We start from the raw sequence: 24,560 nt of genomic DNA on the forward strand, positions 1-24,560 counted from the left end.
AAGCAGCAACGGTTCCAGGGAAGTAGCGTGCCAAGCTACCAACACACGCATCAGAGGGTTGTGTTGTTCAGAGGGATGTGTTCCGTTTCATATGTAAATAAATGTTTTAGACAGAAAAAAGTTTTACATATGTATTTTTTTTATTTTTTTATATTTGTATTCACATGAAAAAAGTGTAAGAGTGCATTGCAGCAAATAAGGAATTGTTTTTTTTATTTTTACAAAAGAACCCTTACCCACTTTCCCTCGACCCAGCCCCATCCCAACCCATCCCACAGACCCCTCTCCCGGAGCACTGAGGCAACAGTACATCAATTACATACCAAATGATGAATACAATCATTTACATGCACATATATTAGACCCTCCAGAAAAACGCGATTCTGCGATCGCAGAATTTACCGCATAATCAGCAAAATGGCGCAGATTTTGAAAAGGCCGCATATTTATCAAAAGGCCGCATAATCCCCGCATTTTCCCACAAAGTTGAGAAGAAAAAAAAGTTAACTCGTCTTGACGTGACGTCATCAGCTCGCGCGTCACAGAATGTAAACAACACTGTATAGACCCTTTTACAGCCGACGTCATCAAAAAGTTGCGCGCGCATGTGGGCAACGGAAGTGGTGTTGTTTTCAAGCAGTTCTGAATGACAAAGACGTGGTAGCAACTGGTTAGAAAGCATTTACAAACTGTACCCAGCATCAACATGTCTGGTTGTTGCGTATACGGTTGTACGAATCGCTATTCCACCGGCGGACTAAAGTTTTATAGGATTCCGAGAGGACCACGACCATTTCAGAGCAACCGGCGGCGTCTGTGGCTGCAGGCGATTAAACGTGTGGACTGGAATGAGGACATAATCAAAAATGCTCGCGTCTGCAGCGCCCACTTTATATCAGGTAATGAGGTTATCTAGCCTACTCTTTGATTTTACGGGAGAGCCTTGTTTACATCTGCCATCTGTGTTCATGTACTCAAAACAAAGCCAGAACCCAAATGCAAAGATGGACAGGTAAGATTAGAGTTGACATCCTCTCAGTCGTTTTTTGTTTTGTTTTCCTCTCTTGCATAAGCTTTGGTGCCTACAGCTGTTGTTTTGAGATTGTTTTGAGGTTATCTAGCCTACTCTTTGATTTTACGGGAGAGCCTTGTTTACATCTGCCATCTGTGTTCATGTACTCAAAACAAAGCCAGAACCCAAATGCAAAGATGGACAGGTAAGATTAGAGTTGACATCCTCTCAGTCGTTTTTTGTTGTGTTTTCCTCTCTTGCATAAGCTTTGGTGCCTACAGCTGTTGTTTTGAGATATGGATTAGTCTGACTATGAATTTCTGCTGTTACTGTAGGTACCATAGGAAAAGGAGGAGAGCTGACACTGCAACAAATCAACGTGTTACTTCTGAAACTCCAGAACAAGAATGCAGCATGGATCATTGTCCTGGTATGAATATATTTATGAATATATGAATATATCATCTTACAATTAACTGATTGATTGTCAGGGTTCCCACCCTCACTGAAAGAGTCAGTGTGCTCCTAGTGTGTGTGTGTGTGCTCCTGCCAGGCCCACTGCTCCAATTGCTATGTATGTCTGTGTGTGACGTGTACACTGGCCCCTGGATGGGTCAAATGAAGAGGAAAAATCTCCCCCTGGGATCGATAATGTATCTTCTCTTCTGTCATGGAAAAGTTTTGAAAATTCATTGGTAAAAATCTGTGAGAACCCCTGAATTGTGAACTTGTTTGCATTGGTTGCAGCACATGCTAATTTTTCACTTTTCTATATTAAAGCTGAAGAGGATATCCTAGTTCCAAAGAGAGAGTACGATGATCTGAACCTGAGATACAGTCAACTTCAGGAGGAATATGTCAACCTGCGACAGGAGTTTGACACACTACGAGCAGAAAATGTAAAGCTGAAAGAGGAGCTGCAAAAATCTAGATTCTCCTACACCACTGTTAAGTGCAACATTGGACAATTGATTTTTCTCACAGGACTGACCTCTGTGGTCTTTGAGTGGCTGATTAGAAAAATGATGGGCAGCGTAGAAAGAATTCACAACAAACTTACAGTAGAGGACCCCCTATTGATTATATTGATGAAATTAAGGTTGGGCCTATGTAATACTGACTTGTCTTATAGATTTCAGGTATCAAAAACCACCTTATCAAATATTTTGTGGAGCTGGGTCCCTGCTATGGCCTTGGTCCTCAAGCCACTCATTAAATGGCCAAGTAAGGGTGCAGTACTTAAAAATATGCCAAAAATATTCAAGCGCAACTTTAGAAGATGCCGGTGCAAAATAGATTGCACAGAAATGTTCATAGCTAGACCCAGTAATCTGACTTCCAGGGCCCAGACATGGTCAAACTATAAACACAACAACACCATTAAATATTTGATCGGCATCACTCCAGCTGGTGCAATTTCATTTCTGTCTCCTGGGTGGGGTGGACGGGTTTCAGACAAGCAGATCACTAAGTAGTCAGGTTTCCTCAAACTTTTGGAGCCTAGGGATGAGGTTTTAGCAGACAGAGGATTTCTCATCCGAGACGAGCTTGCGGCCTATGGTGCAACCCTTCGCATCCCTCATTTCACAAAAGGAAAGAAGCAGCTTTCTGCACAGGAAGTGGACACATCTAGACAACTTTCTTGTGTGAGGATCCATGTAGAGCGAGTTATTGGTCGGTGGAAAAACTTTAAGATTTTACTAACAATTATTCCTTTGTCGCAGGTTGACATACTAGATGATGTTGTTATTGTATGTGGTGCCCTCACAAACCTCTGTAAGAGTGTTGTTCCCAAATGAGTTACACATAACCATGTATGACTTATATAGTGATTTTACATTTGTGAAACATGTATATAGGCCTACTGTACTTAAAACTTAATGCATTTGAATAAACCTCGCCACATTGGCTGCCACTGGTGTGTCTAATGGTCCTTTCCCCCCCAGATTATCTCAACAATTCAGAGTGCAGTATCACATTTATTTGTAATGTTGTTACTAACAGAGTTTCATTCCATTCAGGTGCCATTAAAGTGCCACTAAACATTAACAACATAAAAAGTAGGAGTATGTACAATATATTAGAATCAAACTGGTTCTGTATGTTGTAAACAGTAAATAATAATTTTAGGTCGCAAATTATCTCTATGGATACATATATAGCATTACAGAATAAAACTTAAAATATCTTGTTGCACTGAAGTGCATCAAGACACAGCTGTCAACAACAACATCAAATGTAAGGAAAAGGCTGATGATGAATTCATTGTTTCAACTGTAATGTAACTTTAATAACCAGGGAAAGACAATCCATAACCGACATCTAACACCATATATGGTCTCCTATCACAATAAAATACATTATATTGCCCACTCCTACATGAAGGCATTCAAGCCTCAACTCTCAGACATTTCCTACATAACCATGTTGCTGGCTTCCTTTTTATGTGTGCACAACTGTAGTGAATGTGGTTGTTGCATTTGACACAGATTATCATTTTACCAAAATCTGGCCTTTCACAGTATTCGCAGGCTCTCTGTGACACCAAGACAGGATCATGTCTTCTTGTCATTAATTCAGGCAACACACTCGAGCTAAAGAACTCATATGCTTTTGGCAAAGCCTCCTGCAGAAACTCTTCATTTCTTAGGATACGTTGCACAATGAACTTCTCCTTAGTCCACAACACAAAGTCACATTAGCTAACACCACACACAAACATGTGAAGTTGAGTTTGATAGTAGTATGTGTGTGAATGTTTCAAAGACAATGAATTGTCCAGACAAAACTGCTTGTCTTCTGTACATCCTTGAAGGCTATTCCTGTATTTGTAGGGACATGTTATCTCTACCACCCCTTTGCCACAGCAGGTACATCTTGCTATCCCATCTGGCGATGATCCAAGGTGTGGCTCAGAAGGTTGCACTACTAAGCCACATGAGCTGATGCTGAAATCTGGATGGCTTTGGGACATGAATGCAGTGTACGCTTGTCTTGCCGTTTCCTCCATGTTTTGACCCCAGAGCACAGATGGGACATTTAACTCTGTTTTGTTGTACTGCATTATATCATTTAGGTATGTTTTGCTGATCTTGTCAGTTGTGGCTGCATGGTGAAATTTGGTGCTTGTGATCCGACCAGCCCTATAGGTGTGCCACTCATTTGACCTTGACTGTTTCCGTGTCACAAATTCCAGTTTCTCACATTGTTGAGGTTGTAGTGTACTTTTTAGTTTGTGAAATGTATCCTCACATTTCACCTTCATTTCCTGTGGTGAGAGTTCCCGGAGTGTTGCATCAAATAAAGCAGTCAAGGGCTCAGGTAAGTCTAGATGCTCCTCTGAATCAGTGTCAGAAGATGCAGTGTCCGTGTCACTGTTTTCCAGGCTCGTCAGCACTGCAGCACCTGGGTTCACATCCCGGATGTCATCATCTGTCAACACTGATAATAGAGCAACAAAAAGACACAATTAGTGTGCTGCATAATGTTCACATTTTAAGAATAATGACTGAATTATTCTAAAACCAGACCAGTTAAGCTGTAGATAACAAACAATCGAATTTCTAGAATCAGTAATCTGAAGACAAAAGGACAGACATATTCAAACCAACATAACAAATGATACTGAAACTATTCAAACTGAGCGTGTATGTTTACAAAAAGTCATGATGCCACGTTGGTCTGTAGGCCTTTTCTTCTCTGCATCACCAAGTAACACCTTTCTCAGGCTACATTATGGTGTCAAAACACTGAGGAGAAATCCTGAGAATTAATTAAATGCACTATGGCAAAAGGAAACTTATCTAGGCTCTGTCAACTATTACATGTCTCTGGGTGTGATACTATTCTTCCTAGCAGATGTTGAAGCTGCTGGAAGTTGCCTGCCAAGCCTCTTTGGTTTGTGGAAGCTGATTTCCTTCAATGGAGCTGGTCTGACGTCTTTCCTGCTGATGTCTTTCCACATGCACACTCCAGAAGTAACCGCTGCTTTCTCTGTCCTTCCCATCCTGACATAGAGCTCAACTTTGAATAATATTGCAGCTGCATGGCTGCAGCATGACCCAAGCCTGAAATTTCACAAAATCATAATAAACATACTGGGCTTGAAAGTAACATTTGCTCTCAGACAAATCTCGGCTCTGGCTATGAAGTAGGTAAACATCTAACTTACTAGACATGTGAGTATCCTAAGCTTAATCAGGTTTTGAATGTAACTGAATGATATTGGCTGCTGACATTTTGAACCCTGTTGTCACTGTGTTGTTGTTCATGAAAATGTTAGTTTCAAACCCTGGTTATGATGAGAAAGTTACAGGGCAAGGCATACGATTTTTGATATGGAAAGGAGAGTAATAGCCAGCTGAAAGGACAGTAACACACCCCTGAACTGTTACCTACAAGCCCACAACACCAAATAATAGGCTACTTACCCCGACATACAGGTGCAATTCGCTGTGAGGACATAGTTTTCTCGTTGGTTGATTATGACCCAAGCCTCATACATCGTTGTCTTGTGTCCTTGTCTTTGACTAGGGAGAATTTCTGATCTCAAAATACAAAACTCTGAGTCTATGTCATGGTATTTGACGTTCTGTACATGACCACAGACAACGTATTCGTAAGCATCCACTGACTTATAGGCTCGTAATTTCTCTCTGGTGTACACGCTCGGTTTCTCAATTAAATAGGTATATATATCTGGCCACTGTATATTCGGCCACTTGCTAACGTCTTCAACCCACTCATCAATAGAACACGGATCTGGAAGTCGGACACCATTTGTCAAAGTCAACTTGTTAAGGTAACATTCACGATCTTTAGTTGATAATCCCCTTGCGTAGCTTGACAAGCTGTTTATCTCTGCCATCCTTCTGTTGCCACCATGCGCGCGCATACGTTCTACGTCATCATTGTATACAAACACAAAAAGGGTCTATAGAGTGAACGTGTGGAGCTCACACGATAGAGAAAACACCAAGATGAAAAAATCTAATCCATCTCATTTACCGACGAACATTTCTACTAAAGAGCGGGCAAAAAGTGGGGGGAAACTATTCTGCACCCCGTGCAACTGTATGTTGGAGCATAAGAGAAAATCGACGGTGAGCCTCAACCTCCAAAACCCTTTCGAGGGCTACAAGAAACGAAGTGAGTAGCCTACAAGATTGAAGCTGGTCAGATCACGAACGAGTAAATGAAATGAAAACAGAATGAAGCGGAGAAGTGTGTGTGTGTGTGTGGGGGGGGGGGGGGGGGGTGTGTGTGTGTGTGAGATTAAAATAGCCCAATTGCTTTTACAATAAATAAACATTGAATGTGTTTAATTGAATGGTAAAGGGGTTTAACGTTAGTGGCAGGTTGTGTGTGAGAGAGAATAAATAAAACAGCCCAATATTTAAAAAAAATGTTATTCTTTTTTCCCGCATATTTAGCATATTTCGCAACTTCCCGCATATTTAGCAACTTCCCGCAATTTCACCGCATAAAATCACATAAAAACCCCGCATTTTTAATCGCATAATCAAGCATTTTAGCCCGCGTTTTTCTGGAGGGTCTAATATATACACATACACATACCTGCATACATACATACATACATACATACATACATACATACATACATACATACATACATACATACATACATACATACATACATACATACATACCTACATACATACATGTACACATACACATGCTAACACATATATCGAGGGATGTCACACGGTCTGCATGTGTGGTGGACAGGGGAGTAATAATATCAGAATTATAGGCAGATAAAGGTGGAATCCCTACACCATATCAGGGGGAAGACGGTTACATAACTGATCAGTGGCCTCCAATGAGCGTAAAACTTATCTGAAGAACCCCGGAGACTAAACTTAATTTTTTCCAACTTTAGGAGAGACATAGTATCACCCAGCCACATTTTAAAAGAGGGAGGTAAAGGAGATTTCCACAAAAGAAGGATTTCCCTACGAGCAATCAAGGAGGTAGAGGCAATGACATTGGTTCGAGTGTTTGTCATGTTGATTTCATCTGAGGGCCAACTGAAAATAGCTACATGAGGGGATGGAGAGATTTTTAGACATACAATTTCAGAAATACATTCGAAGAAAGATTGCGAGAAGCTAGATAATTTAGGGCACAACCAGAACATGTGAGTCAGGTCGCAGGGGGCCTGGGAACATCTATCACACCTGTCATCCAATCTATCTGGATAAATCCTGGAGAGCTTAGCCTTGCTATAATGTAGTCTATGGAGAACTTTAAATTGTATTAGGCTAAGTCTAGCACAACTGGTGGATGAGTTGACGGCTCTCAGGGCCTCCTTCCAAAAGTCATCAGAGAAGGTGATCTGTAGTTCTTTTCCCAATTGGTTCTGATCTTATTAATGGCATACACATGTATTTTTGATCCACACATATTTGTTTTCCGTATAAACCGCATTGTATGCACCTGTCCTCTGGGTGAACTCATGATGCCAAGGGTGAGCTTGTTCTCTGTTTCAATCTGTGGCTCGGACAAATGCATGATTGTGCATTACTAATCGTCACAAGCGTATGATGTAGGCAGAAGCATAAACCAGGATGTCATTCATTTCTGTTCCTGTGTACTATGACAAGAGTGGGCCTTTATTTTCTGGAAAACCCCTAAATCTTGTGTGGTTGTTCATATGTTTGTTACGCAGCCAGTGTTTGTGGGTCTGGTGGACCTGCTGCCTTTTTGGGTTTCAATTCAACACAATCAAAACATTTTATGTTAAAATGCTCAACAGATGTTTACTTCATCCCAATTACAAGCAATATAAACAGCATGGTTAATATTCACCCTTTTACATTTGTTAGATCACATTAATGAATTAAAGTGCTACTTGTCATTTTTTTGTAACTAGCTGAAGCTAAATGTGATCCTCAAATTCTGAAACCTCTTCCTCTTTATCATCATCAAATGGTTCTCTCTCTTATAAAATAATTTGCAAGGCCCTCTGAGCAGAGAATCGTTTGGCCATCTTGATCAGTTGTGATAAGGACCCAAACTGGCGAAGCTTTATTTATTGTGTCTCGCCCCAAATTTGCAGCTGGCATAGAGTGGGAAAAAACTAAAGATTGGTTTCCGCAAAACATAATGCGGGAATGTGAGAGCAGACAGGTGTCGGTGCCTGAATGTATCAACAATGTTGCAACCTTCTGCAGGAATGGCAGGGGCAGAAACACAAAAGTTTCTCTCACACACACACACACACACACACACACACACACACACACACACACACACACACACACACACACACACACACACACACACACACACACACACACACACACACACACACACACACACACACACACACACACACACCAGATGTGTTCTTGCATAAATACAATATCTCCACCTTGATGTTTCATCTGTACAGTATAAGCACTTTTTTTAATTGGGGGGTTTAGGCCATTAACTATTAGTGAAATTATATTAATGTTTATAGTTTAAATTCTGGTGTTTTCTGTGTTGTAACAACTCTCCTTTACACATAGTTCTCCAATCACTTCTCAAAAATGCACCTTGTAGAGCTTCTAAACCTGTGTACATCATTTGTATCTCCTTTCTTGTATTTTCCAACAGTGTATCCATACTTAACCCTGTAGGGGTGTCAAACTCAAGGCCCGGGGGCCAAATCCGGCCCGTGACTTCCTTTTCTGTGGCCCCACAAGAGCTTGCAAAGAATATAATACGTTTATTATACGGTTACAGGCCGATTTACAGAAGCATGTTCCCCATAAACTACATGTCCCACAATGCATCTCAGATATGCCTTTTTTTCTCAAAACTTGACTTTTTTTTTTTAAATGTGCCATTTTCTTAGAATTACCCCTTTTCCTCAGAATTGTTCTTTTTTTTTAAAAATGTTACTTTTTTTTTTGATTTTTGACTTTTTTTTCATAATGTGTTTTTTCTTTTTAAATCATTTTGTGACATTCTCACTGAAGAGACTTGCAATTATTTTCCGTAGACTTCTGCTTTCAGATGTAGTTAATTCTGAAGTCATTACCCTATTAGATAATAATCCAATGCAGAGGCAATCATGTAATATAATACATTATTTTATTTATATTAAATATTTATATATGTATTCTTATATAGTCTTAAAGTTACAACCGGCCCTTTGAGTGCAACCATAATGCTGATGTGGCCCTTGATGAAATTGAGTTTGACACCTCTGCTGTATGGGTAAACTCAAAACAATGATAACACATGTGACAACAGAAAAAGAGAAAAAAGAGTGCGAAATGGATCCTAGGGTCTGCTAAGACCCAGAGCTGCAAGGTCTTAAAAACAGCTGTATAAAATAATTTCCTCTAGATAGTTTGAAATATGATGTCTGATGTCTGGGAAAATGGCAATAGCGTAAAGGATAAAACAAAACACCATCAATACGTCACACCTCTTAAGTGCTAAAGGTAGTCCTAGCAACTGTACCAGATCATTATCCATCCATCTCAAAGATATAAGGATATGTTTTTTTTTTTCTGACGCTGAGTCAAGACAAATTCAAATAAGCTTTATTGACATGCCCATATTTAAAACATACAAAGCAAATTGACAATACAGATTTAAGACTGAAACAAGTGAGATAATCAAGTCCATGGTGTTAAATACAGACATATCATCTTACAAAGCCACACAGATGATTAATATTCTAAATGTATTGATCCTGTATAGATCTGTTTTACTGGTTAATAAAAAGAGAGCATGACATTGTTGTGAAAGCAGGGATCTTAATTTTAAATGCTCATAAACACAAATGTCTTTCCTCTGAAGTACTCTGTCTGCCGCTGATCATAAACATAACAAGTTCACATCTTTCAGGGAGGAGTTGTTCACTTTGATAAAAAAAGGTGAAGTGGTAAAGCTGCTTTTTATCTGATAACAGCAATTTGTTGAAGTGGAAGAGCTTCATCTTGTCAGAGAACATGTTATACACCCACAATATACTTTTACAGTTTTTATCTTTGTATGCATGCTCAAAGAAAGTTCAATTTCCTGATCTAGCTATATCTATTTGCCCATTTACTAAAGTACTGTCATTCCAGTAACTTCAAATAAAAGGCATATTACTTTTCAAATGAAACATGAGCTAATCCTGCAGTTAAAGTCCCAGATTATTATTGTGATAAACATACATACATCTTTGTATTAATTGACAGCACTAGTTCTTACAGTATGTACAAAGTGGATGGTACCTATGAATGTTAAATACCTGCAATAGATTTGTACTCACATGGCCACAAGAGGTCATTGTTAGGAAACATACTGTATAAACACACAGGCTATTTTACATATTTGAACAAGTTAGACCAATGCTGGGACTAGAGTATTGTTGTATGTGTCTGAATTATTCAATAATGTCTGACTGTTTTTCTTTTTCTTATTTGTATCATATTCTGCTCAATAAGGCACTTTCAATATTATAACTTTCAGGAACTGTGGGCTTATCAGCAGATGTTTTTAATAAGCTGTTTTTATGTTGATATGTAAAAGGATTAATACAAATACTAATTTAATTGAGGCAAACAAAAGTTGGCAAAAACTAATTAAATGACTATTTATTTATTACTGATATTAATCCTAAAAAAAAACACTAAATACATGTGATTTATCAATTCGAGCAAAGTCATTCTTATTCATGAAATCAGGCATTTTGTATAGTTTTAAATAACTCAATATAAACTAAATTGTGAAAGCATGATTGCATGTTTAGTATCCAAACAGACACCAATGTTAATGTTTCTCACAGATCCAATGCAGATCCTCCTCACAGGACTGGGAGTTCCACTCGTTGTAGGAAAAGATATAAACACACTCCTCTCCATTATCAGGCTGTCCTGGGCTCCAAAGCCTAACAGGTAGTACAGGAAAACAAGATGAACTAAAAGATGGACATCAAATACAAATAACTATAAGTAACACAGCCATGTTCTTTTCTTAAAACCCAAATGAGTCTTCTGGTGAAAGGGGCAAACACCCTACGTTTAAATGCATCCTGTGTGTTGTGTTAACTCCCATTAGAGAAACATGTGAAACATTAAGAAAGGTCACAACATAAACCAGCGTCTGTATTTAAAACCAATTAAAGCCTTACTTCAGATTCAAATTCAGTGAAGATTCATCCACCCATTTCCAGGTCCCCTTCTCTTCTGTGTCACTGAAACCAATCCAAGTGGCAAAATTGATCATGCCAGAGATGATCTCTCTTTCGCTGATCATCGATTCGAGGAAAATCTGTTCACATATTAAAAATGCAGTTTACTGGGATGGACATCAACATTCAGATAACTTTTCCCTTTTTACTAGCTCAGAAATATGTAATTAACACCATTGTTGTGAAGTAATCATTATAGCTGATAGACACATTTGCTAGTATATGTACAATAAAAACATTGATTGATAAAAGCAGGAGTTATACAATCACAAGCAGCACACATTACCTGTTCTTCATAACTGTCTACGATCACCAGATCTGCTCCTCTGGCTGTGCAGTGCTGTCTGCTTTGTTCCCAAGAAGTTTTCTCAGTAGAGAGGAGATAAAAGGAACTACCAAACATCCTCCATCCTGCGGTACAAGTTTTAAGATCTTGTTGATGTACTGCTTTAACTGCTGGAATATGGAACTCTTGAGTGCATTATATGTCAATGTTGTAATAATAATGAAAAAACATATTTATTAAGCATTTTTAGAGGGATCAAAAGAGTTAAACACAGACAGTGGAAACATCTCGGTGTTAGTTACTAGACCGACTGGAAAACTGGGTCTGACTTTCGGCAACAGTTCTAAATTGGTTTGAAACCTTGTTATCCTTTATTATTATTATTATGTTGAAAATATCTGGAACAAACTACCTCTAAGTTCTTCTTCCTATTGCTTATATTAAAAAAATAATTATAAATATGATGGGGGAAGAAAAGTAAAACAAACTATAAATTAAATCACTCACAACTGAGTCATTAAAAACAAATTCTTGATTATCATTAATGAAAAGTGACATTATGTAACTATTTTATGAAAGCATCAATAGTCAGCCTTAGAATATCAATATCGGGGTATTTTGTAAAAAATATTATGATAATTGATATCTCACATACACCGAGCCCTATACAAACCCCCCCACATGAAGCACTCACTCAATAACTCCACCTCTCTGGTCTTTTCTGTGAGGTTGGCCTTCAGCTGGTTGATCAGCTGATGGCTGGCCTGGAGACGCTCAGTCAGGTTTGCTTTGACAGCGGAGAGATCTGCAGCTGCACCACCTACTGAGTTATGGTCTGGAATGAAAATAGATGTTTCTTAAATGAACTGATGCAATCATACTGACACAAACCAAAGTAAATGTTTTCCTAATTTGGCCCTAGGAGAAAAGTAGAACAACGATAGATGTTTTGGTCAAATGTGCATCTTTCAGAAAAGAATATTGCTCTTGAAAATCACACGTTCAAAATGAACTTATTAAATGTATGAAAAGACAGACTCACAGTGGACAGCGAGGCCGATGAGTCCAGCCAGCAGGAAAACACTCAGCAGCCCCAGACCAAGAACAGACGCTCTGAGAAATCTCCTGGGACCTGAACACAGAGAAGACCAGTGAGTAATACAGTAAATCCAAAATCCACAGTGCACTCTGACTGACACTCTTACCTTCTTGTATTGTTGATGATCTTGAGCTTAGGGTTTTGATATCGTCAATATTGGCATAGATTTCCTCCATTGCTCATGGGACTGCCAACTCTTTCCTAGAAGGTCAGCTCTGCAGCAAGCGTCCTGAAGTATGTGACCGGAAAAAGAGTGGTTTGATTTTTGAAATGCTTTATCTTTTTGAGGAAATCACAAATCATTATATATCTAAAAAAAAGAAGAAGAATATCAGGAAATACTAACTTTATTGATATGACCATATTAAAAACATATACTATTGCCAAAGCACATTGACAATACAGATTTAAGACTGAAACAAGTGTGATAATCATGTCCATTGTGTTGAATAGAGACATATAATCTTACAAAGCCATAAAGATGAATAATATTCAAAATATTCTGATCCTGTAAAGATCTATTTTACTGGTTAATAAAAAGAGAATAGTCATCATTGTGAAAGCAGCTACAAATAGTTTTGTTGGCTCTCTTGATGGCACAAGGCACAAGACGAACTGGCACAGATTTAAAGAATATTATTGTAGTTAGTTTGTGAAAGTTGAGACAATTGAAGTTACCTTTTGTTGAACTACTGTATAAGTCTTTCAGTCTCCCTCTCAGCTATCCACTCTCAGGGGAAAGCCGTACTGCCGATGCCAGCTGATGCGCCACAACACCACTTCAAGCCCGGTGACTGGGTAGTGATCACAGACTTCAGGAGGAAACACTGGAAGCAGCAACGGTTCCAGGGAAGTAGCGTGCCAAGCTACCAACACACGCATCAGAGGGTTGTGTTGTTCAGAGGGATGTGTTCCGTTTCATATGTAAATAAATGTTTTAGACAGAAAAAAGTTTTACATATGTATTTTTTTTATTTTTTTATATTTGTATTCACATGAAAAAAGTGTAAGAGTGCATTGCAGCAAATAAGGAATTGTTTTTTTTATTTTTAAAAAAGAACCCTTACCCACTTTCCCTCGACCCAGCCCCATCCCAACCCATCCCACAGACCCCTCTCCCGGAGCACTGAGGCAACAGTACATCAATTACATACCAAATGATAAATACAATCATTTACATGCACATATATTAGACCCTCCAGAAAAACGCGATTCTGCGATCGCAGAATTTACCGCATAATCAGCAAAATGGCGCAGATTTTGAAAAGGCCGCATATTTATCAAAAGGCTGCATAATCCCCGCATTTTCCCACAAAGTTGAGAAGAAAAAAAAGTTAACTCGTCTTGACGTGACGTCATCAGCTCGCGCGTCACAGAATGTAAACAACACTAGAGTGAACGTGTGGAGCTCACAAGATAGAGAAAACACCAAGATGAAAAAATCTAATCCATCTCATTTACCGACGAACATTTCTACTAAAGACCGGGCAAAAAGTGGGGGGAAACTATTCTGCACCCCGTGCAACTGTATGTTGGAGCATAAGAGAAAATCGACGGTGAGCCTCAACCTCCAAAACCCTTTCGAGGGCTACAAGAAACGAAGTGAGTAGCCTACAAGATTGAAGCTGGTCAGATCACGAACGAGTAAATGAAATGAAAACAGAATGAAGCGGAGAAGTGTGTGTGTGTGTGTGGGGGGGGGGGGGGGGGGATGTGTGTGTGTGTGTGTGTGTGTGTGTGTGTGGGGGGGGGGGGGGTGTGTGTGTGTGAGATTAAAATAGCCCAATTGCTTTTACATTAAATAAACATTGAATGTGTTTAATTGAATGGTAAAGGGGTTTAACGTTAGTGGCAGGTTGTGTGTGAGAGAGAATAAATAAAACAGCCCAATATTTAAAAAAATTGTTCTTCTTTTTTCCCGCATATTTAGCATATTTCGCAACTTCCCGCATATTTAGCAACTTCCCGCAATTTCACCGCATAAAATCACATAAAAACCCCGCATTTTAGCCCGCATAATCAAGGATTTTTGCCCGCGTTTTTCTGGAGGGTCTAATATATACACATACACATACCTGCATACATACATACATACATACATACATACATACATACATACATACATGTACACATACACATGCTAACACATATATCGAGGGATGTCACACGGTCTGCATGTGCGGTGGACAGGGGAGTAATAATATCAGAATTATAGGCAGATAAAGGTGGAATCCCTACACCATATCAGGGGGAAGACGGTTACATAACTGATCAGTGGCCTCCAATGAGCGTAAAACTTATCTGAAGAACCCCGGAGACTAAACTTAATTTTTTTCAACTTTAGGAGAGACATAGTATCACCCAGCCACATTTTAAAAGAGGGAGGTAAAGGAGATTTCCACAAAAGAAGGATTTTCCTACGAGCAATCAAGGAGGTAAAGGCAATGACATTGGTTCGAGTGTTTGTCATGTTGATTTCATCTGAGGGCCAACCGAAAATAGCTACATGAGGGGATGGAGAGATTTTTAGACATACAATTTCAGAAATACATTCGAAGAAAGATTGCCAGAAGCTAGATAATTTAGGGCACAACCAGAACATGTGAGTCAGGTCGCAGGGGGTCTGGGAACATCTATCACACCTGTCATCCAATCTATCTGGATAAATCCTAGAGAGCTTAGCCTTGCTATAATGTAGTCTATGGAGAACTTTAAATTGTATTAGGCTAAGTCTAGCACAACTGGTGGATGAGTTGACGGCTCTCAGGGCCTCCTTCCAAAAGTCATCAGAGAAGGTGATCTGTAGTTCTTTTCCCAATTGGTTCTGATCTTATTAATGGCATACACATGTATTTTTGATCTACACATATTTGTTTTCCGTATAAACCGCATTGTATGCACCTGTCCTCTGGGTGAACTCATGATGCCAAGGGTGAGCTTGTTCTCTGTTTCAATCTGTGGCTCGGACAAATGCATGATTGTGCATTACTAATCGTCACAAGCGTATGATGTAGGCAGAAGCATAAACCAGGATGTCATTCATTTCTGTTCCTGTGTACTATGACAAGAGTGGGCCTTTATTTTCTGGAAAACCCCTAAATCTTGTGTGGTGTTCATATGTTTGTTACGCAGCCAGTGTTTGTGGGTCTGGTGGACCTGCTGCCTTTTTGGGTTTCAATTCAACACAATCAAACAATTTTATGTTAAAATGCTCAAAAGATGTTTACTTCATCCCAATTACAAGCTATATAAACATCATGGTTAATATTCACCCTTTTACATTTGTTAGATCACATTAATGAATTAAAGTGCTCCTTGTCATTTTTTTGTAACTAGCTGAAGCTAAATGTGATCCTCAAATTCTGAAACCTCTTCCTCTTTCTCTACATCATCATCAAATGGTTCTCTCTCTTATAAAATAATTTGCAAGGCCCTCTGAGCAGAGAATCGTTGTGATAAGGACCCAAACTGGCGAAGCTTTATTTATTGTGTCTCGCCCCAAATTTGCAGCTGGCATAGAGTGGGAAAAAAATAAAGATTGGTTTCCGCAAAACATAATGCGGGAATGTGAGAGCAGACAGGTGTCGGTGCCTGAATGTATCAACAATGTTGCAACCTTCTGCAGGAATGGCAGGGGCAGAAACACAAAAGTTTCTCACACACACACACACACACACACACACACACACACACACACACACACACACACACACACACACACACACACACACACACACACACACACACACACACACACACACACACACACACACACACACACACACACACACACACACCAGATGTGTTCTTGCATAAATACAATATCTCCACCTTGATGTTTCATCTGTACAGTATAAGCACTTTTTTTAATTGGGTGGTTTAGGCCATTAACTATTAGTGAAATTATATTAATGTTTATAGTTTAAATTCTGGTGTTTTCTGTGTTGTAACAACTCTCCTTTACACATAGTTCTCCAATCACTTCTCAAAAATGCACCTTGTAGAGCTTCTAAACCTGTGTACATCATTTGTATCTCCTTTCTTGTATTTTCCAACAGTGTATCCATACTTAACCCTGTAGGGGTGTCAAACTCAAGGCCCGGGGGCCAAATCCGGCCCGTGACTTCATTTTCTGTGGCCCCACAAGAGCTTGCAAAGAATATAATACGTTTATTATACGGTTACAGGCCGATTTACAGAAGCATGTTCCCCATAAACTACATGTCCCACAATGCATCTCAAATATGCCTTTTTTTCTCAAAACTTGACTTTTTTTTTTTAAATGTGCCGTTTTCTTAGAATTACCCCTTTTCCTCAGAATTGTTCTTTGTTTTCAAAATATTACTTTTTTTTTTGATTTTTGACTTTTTTTTCATAATGTGTTTTTTCTTTTTAAATCATTTTGTGACATTCTCACTGAAGAGACTTGCAATTATTTGCCGTAGACTTCTGCTTTCAGATGTAGTTAATTCTGAAGTCATTACCCTATCAGATAATAATCCAATGCAGAGGCAATCATGTAATATAATACATTATTTTATATATATTAAATATTTATATATGTATTCTTATATAGTCTTAAAGTTACAACCGGCCCTTTGAGTGCAACCATAATGCTGATGTGGCCCTTGATGAAATTGAGTTTGACACCCCTGCTGTATGGGTAAACTCAAAACAATGATAACACATGTGACAACAGAAAAAGAGAAAAAAGAGTGCGAAATGGATCCAAGGGTCTGCTAAGACCCAGAGCTGCAAGGTCTTAAAAACAGCCGTATAAAATAATTTCCTCTAGATAGTTTGAAATATGATGTCTGATGTCTGGGAAAATGGCAATAGCGTAAAGGATAAAACAAAACACCATCAATACGTCACACCTCTTAAGTGCTAAAGGTAGTCCTAGCAACTGTACCAGATCATTATCTATCCATCTCAAAGATATAAGGATATGTTTGTTTTTTTCTGACGCTGAGTCAAGACAAATTCAAATAAGCTTTATTGACATGCCCACATTTAAAACATACAAAGCAAATTGACAATACAGATTTAAGACTGAAACAAGTGAGATAATCAAGTCCATGGTGTTAAATAGAGACATATCATCTTACAAAGCCACACAGATGATTAATATTCTAAATGTATTGATCCTGTATAGATCTGTTTTACTGGTTAATAAAAAGAGAGCATGACATTGTTGTGAAAGCAGGGATCTTAATTTTAAATGCTCATAAACACAAATGTCTTTCCTCTGAAGTACTCTGTCTGCCGCTGATCATAAACATAACAAGTTCACATCTTTCAGGGAGGGGTTGTTCACTTTGAGAAAAAAAGGGGAAGTGGTAAAGCTGCTTTTTATCTGATAACAGCAATTTGTTGAAGTGGAAGAGCTTCATCTCGTCAGAGAACATGTTATACACCCACAATATATTCATACGGTTTTTATCTTTGTATGCATGCTCAAAGAAAGTTATATTTCCTGATCTAGCTATATCTATTTGCCCATTTACTAAAGTACTGTCATTCCAGTAACTTCAAATAAAAGGCATATTACTTTTCAAATGAAACATGAGCTAATCCTGCAGTTAAAGTCCCAGATTATTATTTTGATAAACATACATACATCTTTGTATTAATTGACAGCACTAGTTCTTACAGTATGTACAAAGTGGATGGTACCTATGAATGTTAAATACCTGCAATAGATTTGTACTCACATGGCCACAAGAGGTCATTGTTAGGAAACATACTGTATAAACACACAGGCTATTTTACATATTTGAACAAGTTAGACCAATGCTGGGATTAGAGTATTGTTGTATGTGTCTGAATTATTCAATAATGTCTGACTGTTTTTCTTTTTCTTATTTGTATCATATTCTGCTCAATAAGGCACTTTCAATATTCTAATTTTCAGGAACTGTGGGCTTATCAGCAGATGTTTTTAATAAGCTGTTTTTATGTCGATTGGTAAAAGGATTAATACAAATACTAATTTAATTGAGGCAAACAAAAGTTGGCAAAAAAAAATTAAATGTCTTATTTATTTATTACTGATATTAATCTGAAAAACAACCTAAAAAACAAATGAATAGGGATTTATCTAATCAAGAAACACAATTCTTATTCATGAAATCAGGCATTTTTAATAGTTTTAAATAACTCAATATAAAATAAATTGTAAAGATTGCATGTTTAGTATCCAAACAGACACCAATGTTAATGTTTCTCACAGATCCAATGCAGATCGGTCTTACAGGACATGTCGTTCCACCTTTTGGTGTTAGGATAGATGTTTACACAGTCCTCTTCACCCACCTCTGGATCCCCTCCTCCACTATTAGGCTCTCCTTCAGCCCAAATCCTAAAAGGTATTACAGGAAAACAAAATAAATTAAAAGATGGACATCAAATACAAATAACTATAAGTAACACAGCCATGTTCTTTTCTTAAAACCCAAATGAGTCTCTGGTGAAAGGGGCAGACACCCTACGTTTAAATGCATCCTGTGTGTTCTGTTAACTCCCATTACAGAAACATGTGAAACATTTAGAAAGGTCACAACATAAACCAGCGTCTGTATTTAAAAACAAAGTAAAGCCTTACGTCAGATTCAGTGGAGATCCATCCACCCATTTCCAGGTCCCTTCCTTTTCTCTGTCACTCAAACCAATCCAAGTGCTTCCCTTGCTCATATGAGAAATGAATTTCTGTTCAAATGTACAAAATGCAGTTTACTGGGATGGACATCAACATTCAGATAACTTTTCTCTTTTTACTAGCTCAGAAATATATAATTAACACCATTGTTGTGAAGTAATCATTATAGCTGATAGACACATTTGCTAGTATATGTACAATAAAAACATTGATTGATAAAAGCAGGAGTTATACAATTACAAGCAGCACACATTACCTGTTCTTCATAACTGTCTACGATCACCAGATCTGCTCCTCTGGCTTTGCAGTTGTCTCTGCTTTGTTCCCAAGAAGCTTTCTCAGTAGAGAGGAGATAAAAGGAACAACCAGACTTCCTCCATCCTTCATGACACGTTTTATCTGTAAAAGTTTTAAGATCTTGTTGATGTACTGCTTTAACTGCTGGAATATGGAACTCTTGAGTGCATTAAATGTCACTTTTGTAATAATAATGAAAAAACATATGTATTAAGCATTTTTAGAGTGATGAAAAGAGATCAAAAATGTCATTGCAGACAACTACTTCTCTTGTTTGGGATTTAAATAACTGTTTCGATGTGAACTAGTCAGGCACCACAGCACTGATACTGATCTTGTTAAAGTCTTCAATGACATTCACTTAAACACAGACAGTGGAAACATCTCGGTGTTAGTTACTAGACCGACTGGAAAACTGGGTCTGACTTTCGGCAACAGTTCTAAATTGGTTTGAAACCTTGTTATCCTTTATTATTATTATGCTGCAAATATCTGAAACAAACTACCTCTAAGTTCTTCTTCCTATTGCTTATACTAAAAGTAATTTAGACAAGGAAAATTGCCATAAGCATAGTTTACAGAGAAATATAAATATGGTGGATGAAGAAAAATAAAACAAACTATAAATTAAATCACTCACAACTAAGTCATTAAAAACTAATTATTTATTATCATTAATGAAAAGTGTGTAACTATTTTATGAAAGCATCAATAGTCAGCCTTAGACTCTCAATATTGAGGTATTTTATAAAAAATATTATAATAATAGATATCTTACATACACATACCGAGCCCTATGCAAACCCCCACATGAAGCACTCACCCTTGTCCATCAAACTCAGGAGCCTGTCCACCTCTCTGGTCTTTTCAGTGAGGTTGGCATTCAGCTGGTTGATCAGCTGATCTCTGGCCTGGAGACGCTCAGTCAGGTTTGCTTTGACAGCGGAGAGATGTGCAGCTGCAACATCTTCTGAGTAATGGCCTGAAATGATCAAGAGACACGTTTTCTAAACAGAAAATACCTCATACTGATACAAACTTAAGTAAAAGGCAGAGGGCAGAAAGTGTTTTTGAAAATTACAAATTCAAAATGACATTAACTTATAAAACAGACTAACAGCAGACTGTGAGTCCGATGAGAACAGCCAGCGGGAAAACACTCAGCAGCCTAAAACCGAGAACAGACGCTCTGGGAAATCTCCTGGGACCTGAACACAGAGAAGACCAGGGAGTATAATACATCCACAATCCACAGCTCACTCCGTCTGACTGACACTTACCTTCTTGTCTTGTTGCTGATCTTGGGGTTAGGGATTTTACAGTTTCAACATCGTCATTGATTTCCTCCATTGCTTTTAAAAAATGACAACTTTTGTCTTTAGGTCAGCTCTGAAGCAGGGACTGCAGCACATGTGACCGAGGTTGAGGGTTTCAATTTCTAAATATGTTATCCTTCTGAGGAAGTGACTCATCTAAGATTTGCTGAAAGAAGTTTCTATGACAATCTTCCAGATGATTATCAGACACACCATATTAAAGTTACAGACATTCTCTCTCTCTCCAGACCTCCATGTATATATAAAGGCTCTTTAGAGGTATACAATATAATTGCTCTGTTTTTATTTAAAACAAATACATGCCATATCATTTTAATGTTGAAGTTTGTCTGCTGCCAAAATTACCTTCCACAAAAAACACCCACCACTGAATATTTGAAGTTACAGACCTTAAAAATAGTAATTACATGAACACTTATATAAGTTGAGTTTGAAATATTCTTCATTGGGAATAAAAATGCAGGTATTTCTAAACCAAACTTTACCTTTCATATTCCCTCCTGGAAATATCCAGCAAAGAAAATAATATAAAAGTTAATTTAGACAATGATGATTTGTCACTTTTCCTCCTCCATGACTCATGTCTTTATGGTATGAGTGTGTTTTATATTTCTTTTCTCAGTATAAATGATTTGTGCTTGGTGTGCTTTGTTTTTATCAGTCTTTGTTCTTATCACAGTCACTGCCCAGGGAGTTCTCCTCGGTCAGCACAGCCAGCCACTATGTGAAATATCACTAGAGGAGGCTGTGGAGCAGTGGGATAGTGCACTAAACTTCGGATCAGGGGAGAGCTGTCCATCCATCAATCTTCTCCCGCTTATCCGTGGTCGGGTCGCGGAGGTAGCAGTTCCAGCAGAGAGCCCCAAACTTTCTTTACCCTGGCCACATCAACCAGCTCTGACTGGGGGATCCCAAGGCGCTCCCAGGCCAGCGAAGAGATATAATCCCTCCACCTGGTCCTAGGTCTACCCCTTGGTCTCTTCCCAGCTGGATGTGCCTGGAACACCTCCCTAGGGAGGCGCCCAGGTGGCATCCTAACTAGGTGCCCGAACCACCTCAACTGGCTCCTTTCGACGCGAAGGAGGATCGGTTCAACTCCGAGTCCCTCCCGGATGACCGAACTTCTCACCTTATCCCTAAGGGAGACACCAGCCACCCTGCGGAGAAAACCCATCTCGGCCGCTTGTACCCGCGATCTCGTTCTTTCGGTCATGACCCATCCTTCATGAACATAGATGAGGGTAGGAACGAAAATGGCGCGGTAGACAGAGAGCTTTGCCTTCTGGCTCAGCTCCCTTTTCGTCACAACGGTGCGGTAAAGCGACTGCAGTACCGCTCCCGCTGCTCCGATTCTCCGACCCATCTCACGCTCCATTGCTCCCTCACTCGAGAACAAGACCCCGAGATACTTGAACTCCTTCACTTGGGGTAAGGACTCATTCCCTACTTGGAGTGGACAGTCCATCGGTTTCCTGCTGAGAACCATGGCCTCAGATTTGGAGGTGCTGATCCTCATCCCAGCCGCTTCACACTCGGTTGCGAACCGATCCAGTGAATGCTGAAGGTCGCAGACCGATGAAGCCACCAGAACCACATCATCTGCAAAAAGCTGTGGTGCAATCCTTAGTCCACCGAACTGCAGACCCCCTCCCCCACGACTACGCCTCGAAATCCGATCCATGTATATTACAAACAGGATTGGTGACAAAGCGCAGCCCTGGCGGAGGCCAACTCTCACCTGAAATGGGTCCGACTTACTGCCGAGGACCCGGACACAGCTCTCGCTTTGGGAGTACAGAGATTGGATGGCCCTGAGTAGAGACCCCCTCACCCCATACTCCCGCAGCACCTCCCACAGTGACTCCCTGGGAACCCGGTCATACGCCTTCTCCAAGTCTACAAAACACATGTAGACTGGATAAGCGTACTCCCAGCCCCCTCTAGGATCCTTGCTAGAGTAAAAAGCTGATCCGTCGTTCCACGACCAGGACGGAATCCGCATTGTTCCTCCTCAATCTGAGGTTCGACAATCAGCCTGACCCTCCTTTCGAGTACCTTAGAGTAAACTTTCCCGGGGAGGCTGAGTAGTGTGATGCCTCTGTAATTGGCACACACCCTCTGATCCCCCTTTTTAAAAAGGGGAACCACCGCCCCGGTCTGCCACTCCTTCGGTACTGTTTCCGACTTCCACGCAACGTTGATGAGACGTGTCAACCATGACAGTCCCTCAACACCCAGAGCCTTCAGCATTTCTGGGCGGATCTCATCCACCCCCGGGGCTTTGCCACTGTGAAGTTGTTTGACGACCTCAGTGACCTCCCCCCGGGAGATTGGTGTCGATCCCCCGTCATACTCCAGCTCTGCCTCTAACATAGAGGGCGGAGTTGTCGGGTTCAGGAGTTCCTCAAAGTGCTCCTTCCAACGCCCTAACACTCCATCAGTTGAGGTCAACAACGTCCCATCCTTACGGTACACAGCTTGGATGGTTCCCTGCTTCCCCCTCCTGAGGTGTCGGACAGTTTTCCAGAACAACTTTGGTGCCGCCCGAAATTCCTTTTCCATGTCTTTTCCGAACTTCTCCCACACCCGCTGCTTTGCCTCGGCCACGGCTGAGGCTGCTGCCCTTCGGGCCTGTCGGTACCTTGCAACTGCCTCGGGAGTCCCCCGGGATAACAAATCCCTGAAGGCCTCCTTCTTCAGTCGGACGGCTTCCCTGACCACCGGTGTCCACCAGGAGGTTCGATGATTACCACCCCTTGAGGCACCTAGGACCTTGAGACCACAGCTCCCTGCCGTGGCTTTGGCAATAGAGGCTTTGAACACCGACCACTCTGGTTCAATGTCCCCAACCTCCACAGGAATGCCCGAAAAGCTCCGCCGGAGGTGTGAGTTGAAGGCCTCCTGAACTTGGGCCTCCTCCAGACGTTCCCAGTTCACCCGAACTACACGTTTGGGCTTACCAGGTCTATCCAGAGGCTTCCCCCGCCACTCGACCCAACTCAAGACCAGATGGTGATCAGTTGACAACTCCGCCCCTCTCTTTACCCGAGTGTCCAAAACATACGGCCTCAGGTCCGATGATACGATAACGAAATCGATCATGGACCTTCTGCATAGGGTGCTCTGGTACTACGTACACTTATGAGCATCCTTATGTTCGAACATGGTGTTTGTTATGGCCAATCCATGACTAGCACAGAAGTCCAGTAACAAACCACCACTCCGGATCAGATCAGGGGGGCCGTTCCTCCCAATCACTCCCCTCCAAGTGTCTCCATCATTGCCCACATGTGCGTTGAAGTCTCCCAGCAAGATTAAAGAGTCCCCTTCAGGAGCCCCATACAGGACTCTTTCCAGGGTCTCCAAGAAGGCCGTATACTCTGAACTGCTGTTGGGGGCATAAGCACACACAACAGTCAGAGTTTTCCCCCCCATAACCCGCAGGCGTAGGGAGGCAACCCTCTCGTCCACTGGGGTAGACTCCAACAACGAAGCACCCAACCGGGGACTTGTGAGTATCCCCACACCCGCCCGGCGCTTCACACCTTGAGCAACTCCGGAGAAGAATAGAGTCCAACCCCTATCCAGAAATAAGGTTCCAGAGCCGACGCTGTGCGTAGAGGTGAGCCCAACCAGATCCAACTGGTAACGCTCCACCTCCCGCACAAGC

At 40.3% G+C, this 24,560-nt stretch overlaps 2 protein-coding genes and 1 long non-coding RNA gene across 3 annotated transcripts; 1 reads left to right on the forward strand and 2 right to left on the reverse strand.

Annotated features, from left to right (window-relative positions):
- The first annotated feature begins 621 nt into the window (after positions 1–621).
- Positions 622–3,329, forward strand: LOC307030864. The gene is made up of 3 exons (XR_013805809.1): positions 622–899; positions 1,348–1,442; positions 1,793–3,329. It is a non-coding gene; the product is annotated as an uncharacterized lncRNA (long non-coding RNA).
- Positions 3,330–10,690: 7,361 nt separating this feature from the next.
- On the reverse strand, positions 10,691–13,527 carry LOC307030858 (CD209 antigen-like protein D). Its single transcript, XM_079696236.1, has 7 exons — positions 13,277–13,527; positions 12,705–12,827; positions 12,542–12,631; positions 12,194–12,334; positions 11,500–11,624; positions 11,154–11,293; positions 10,691–10,910 (listed from the first exon to the last, which is right to left on the reverse strand). Exons 2-7 carry the CDS (start codon positions 12,772–12,774, stop codon positions 10,793–10,795), a joined length of 684 nt encoding a protein of 227 aa, XP_079552362.1. The 5' UTR covers positions 12,775–12,827; positions 13,277–13,527; the 3' UTR covers positions 10,691–10,792.
- Positions 13,528–17,577: 4,050 nt separating this feature from the next.
- LOC307030857 (CD209 antigen-like protein D) lies at positions 17,578–21,334 on the reverse strand. The gene is made up of 6 exons (XM_079696235.1): positions 20,834–21,334; positions 20,672–20,761; positions 20,377–20,535; positions 19,513–19,655; positions 19,203–19,306; positions 17,578–18,959 (listed from the first exon to the last, which is right to left on the reverse strand). Exons 1-6 carry the CDS (start codon positions 20,901–20,903, stop codon positions 18,815–18,817), a joined length of 711 nt encoding a protein of 236 aa, XP_079552361.1. The 5' UTR covers positions 20,904–21,334; the 3' UTR covers positions 17,578–18,814.
- Positions 21,335–24,560: the final 3,226 nt, after the last annotated feature.

This window comes from Notothenia rossii (assembly GCF_949606895.1).
Source record: "Notothenia rossii genome assembly, contig: SUPER_2_unloc_1, whole genome shotgun sequence".
Taxonomy (NCBI): domain Eukaryota; kingdom Metazoa; phylum Chordata; class Actinopteri; order Perciformes; family Nototheniidae; genus Notothenia; species Notothenia rossii.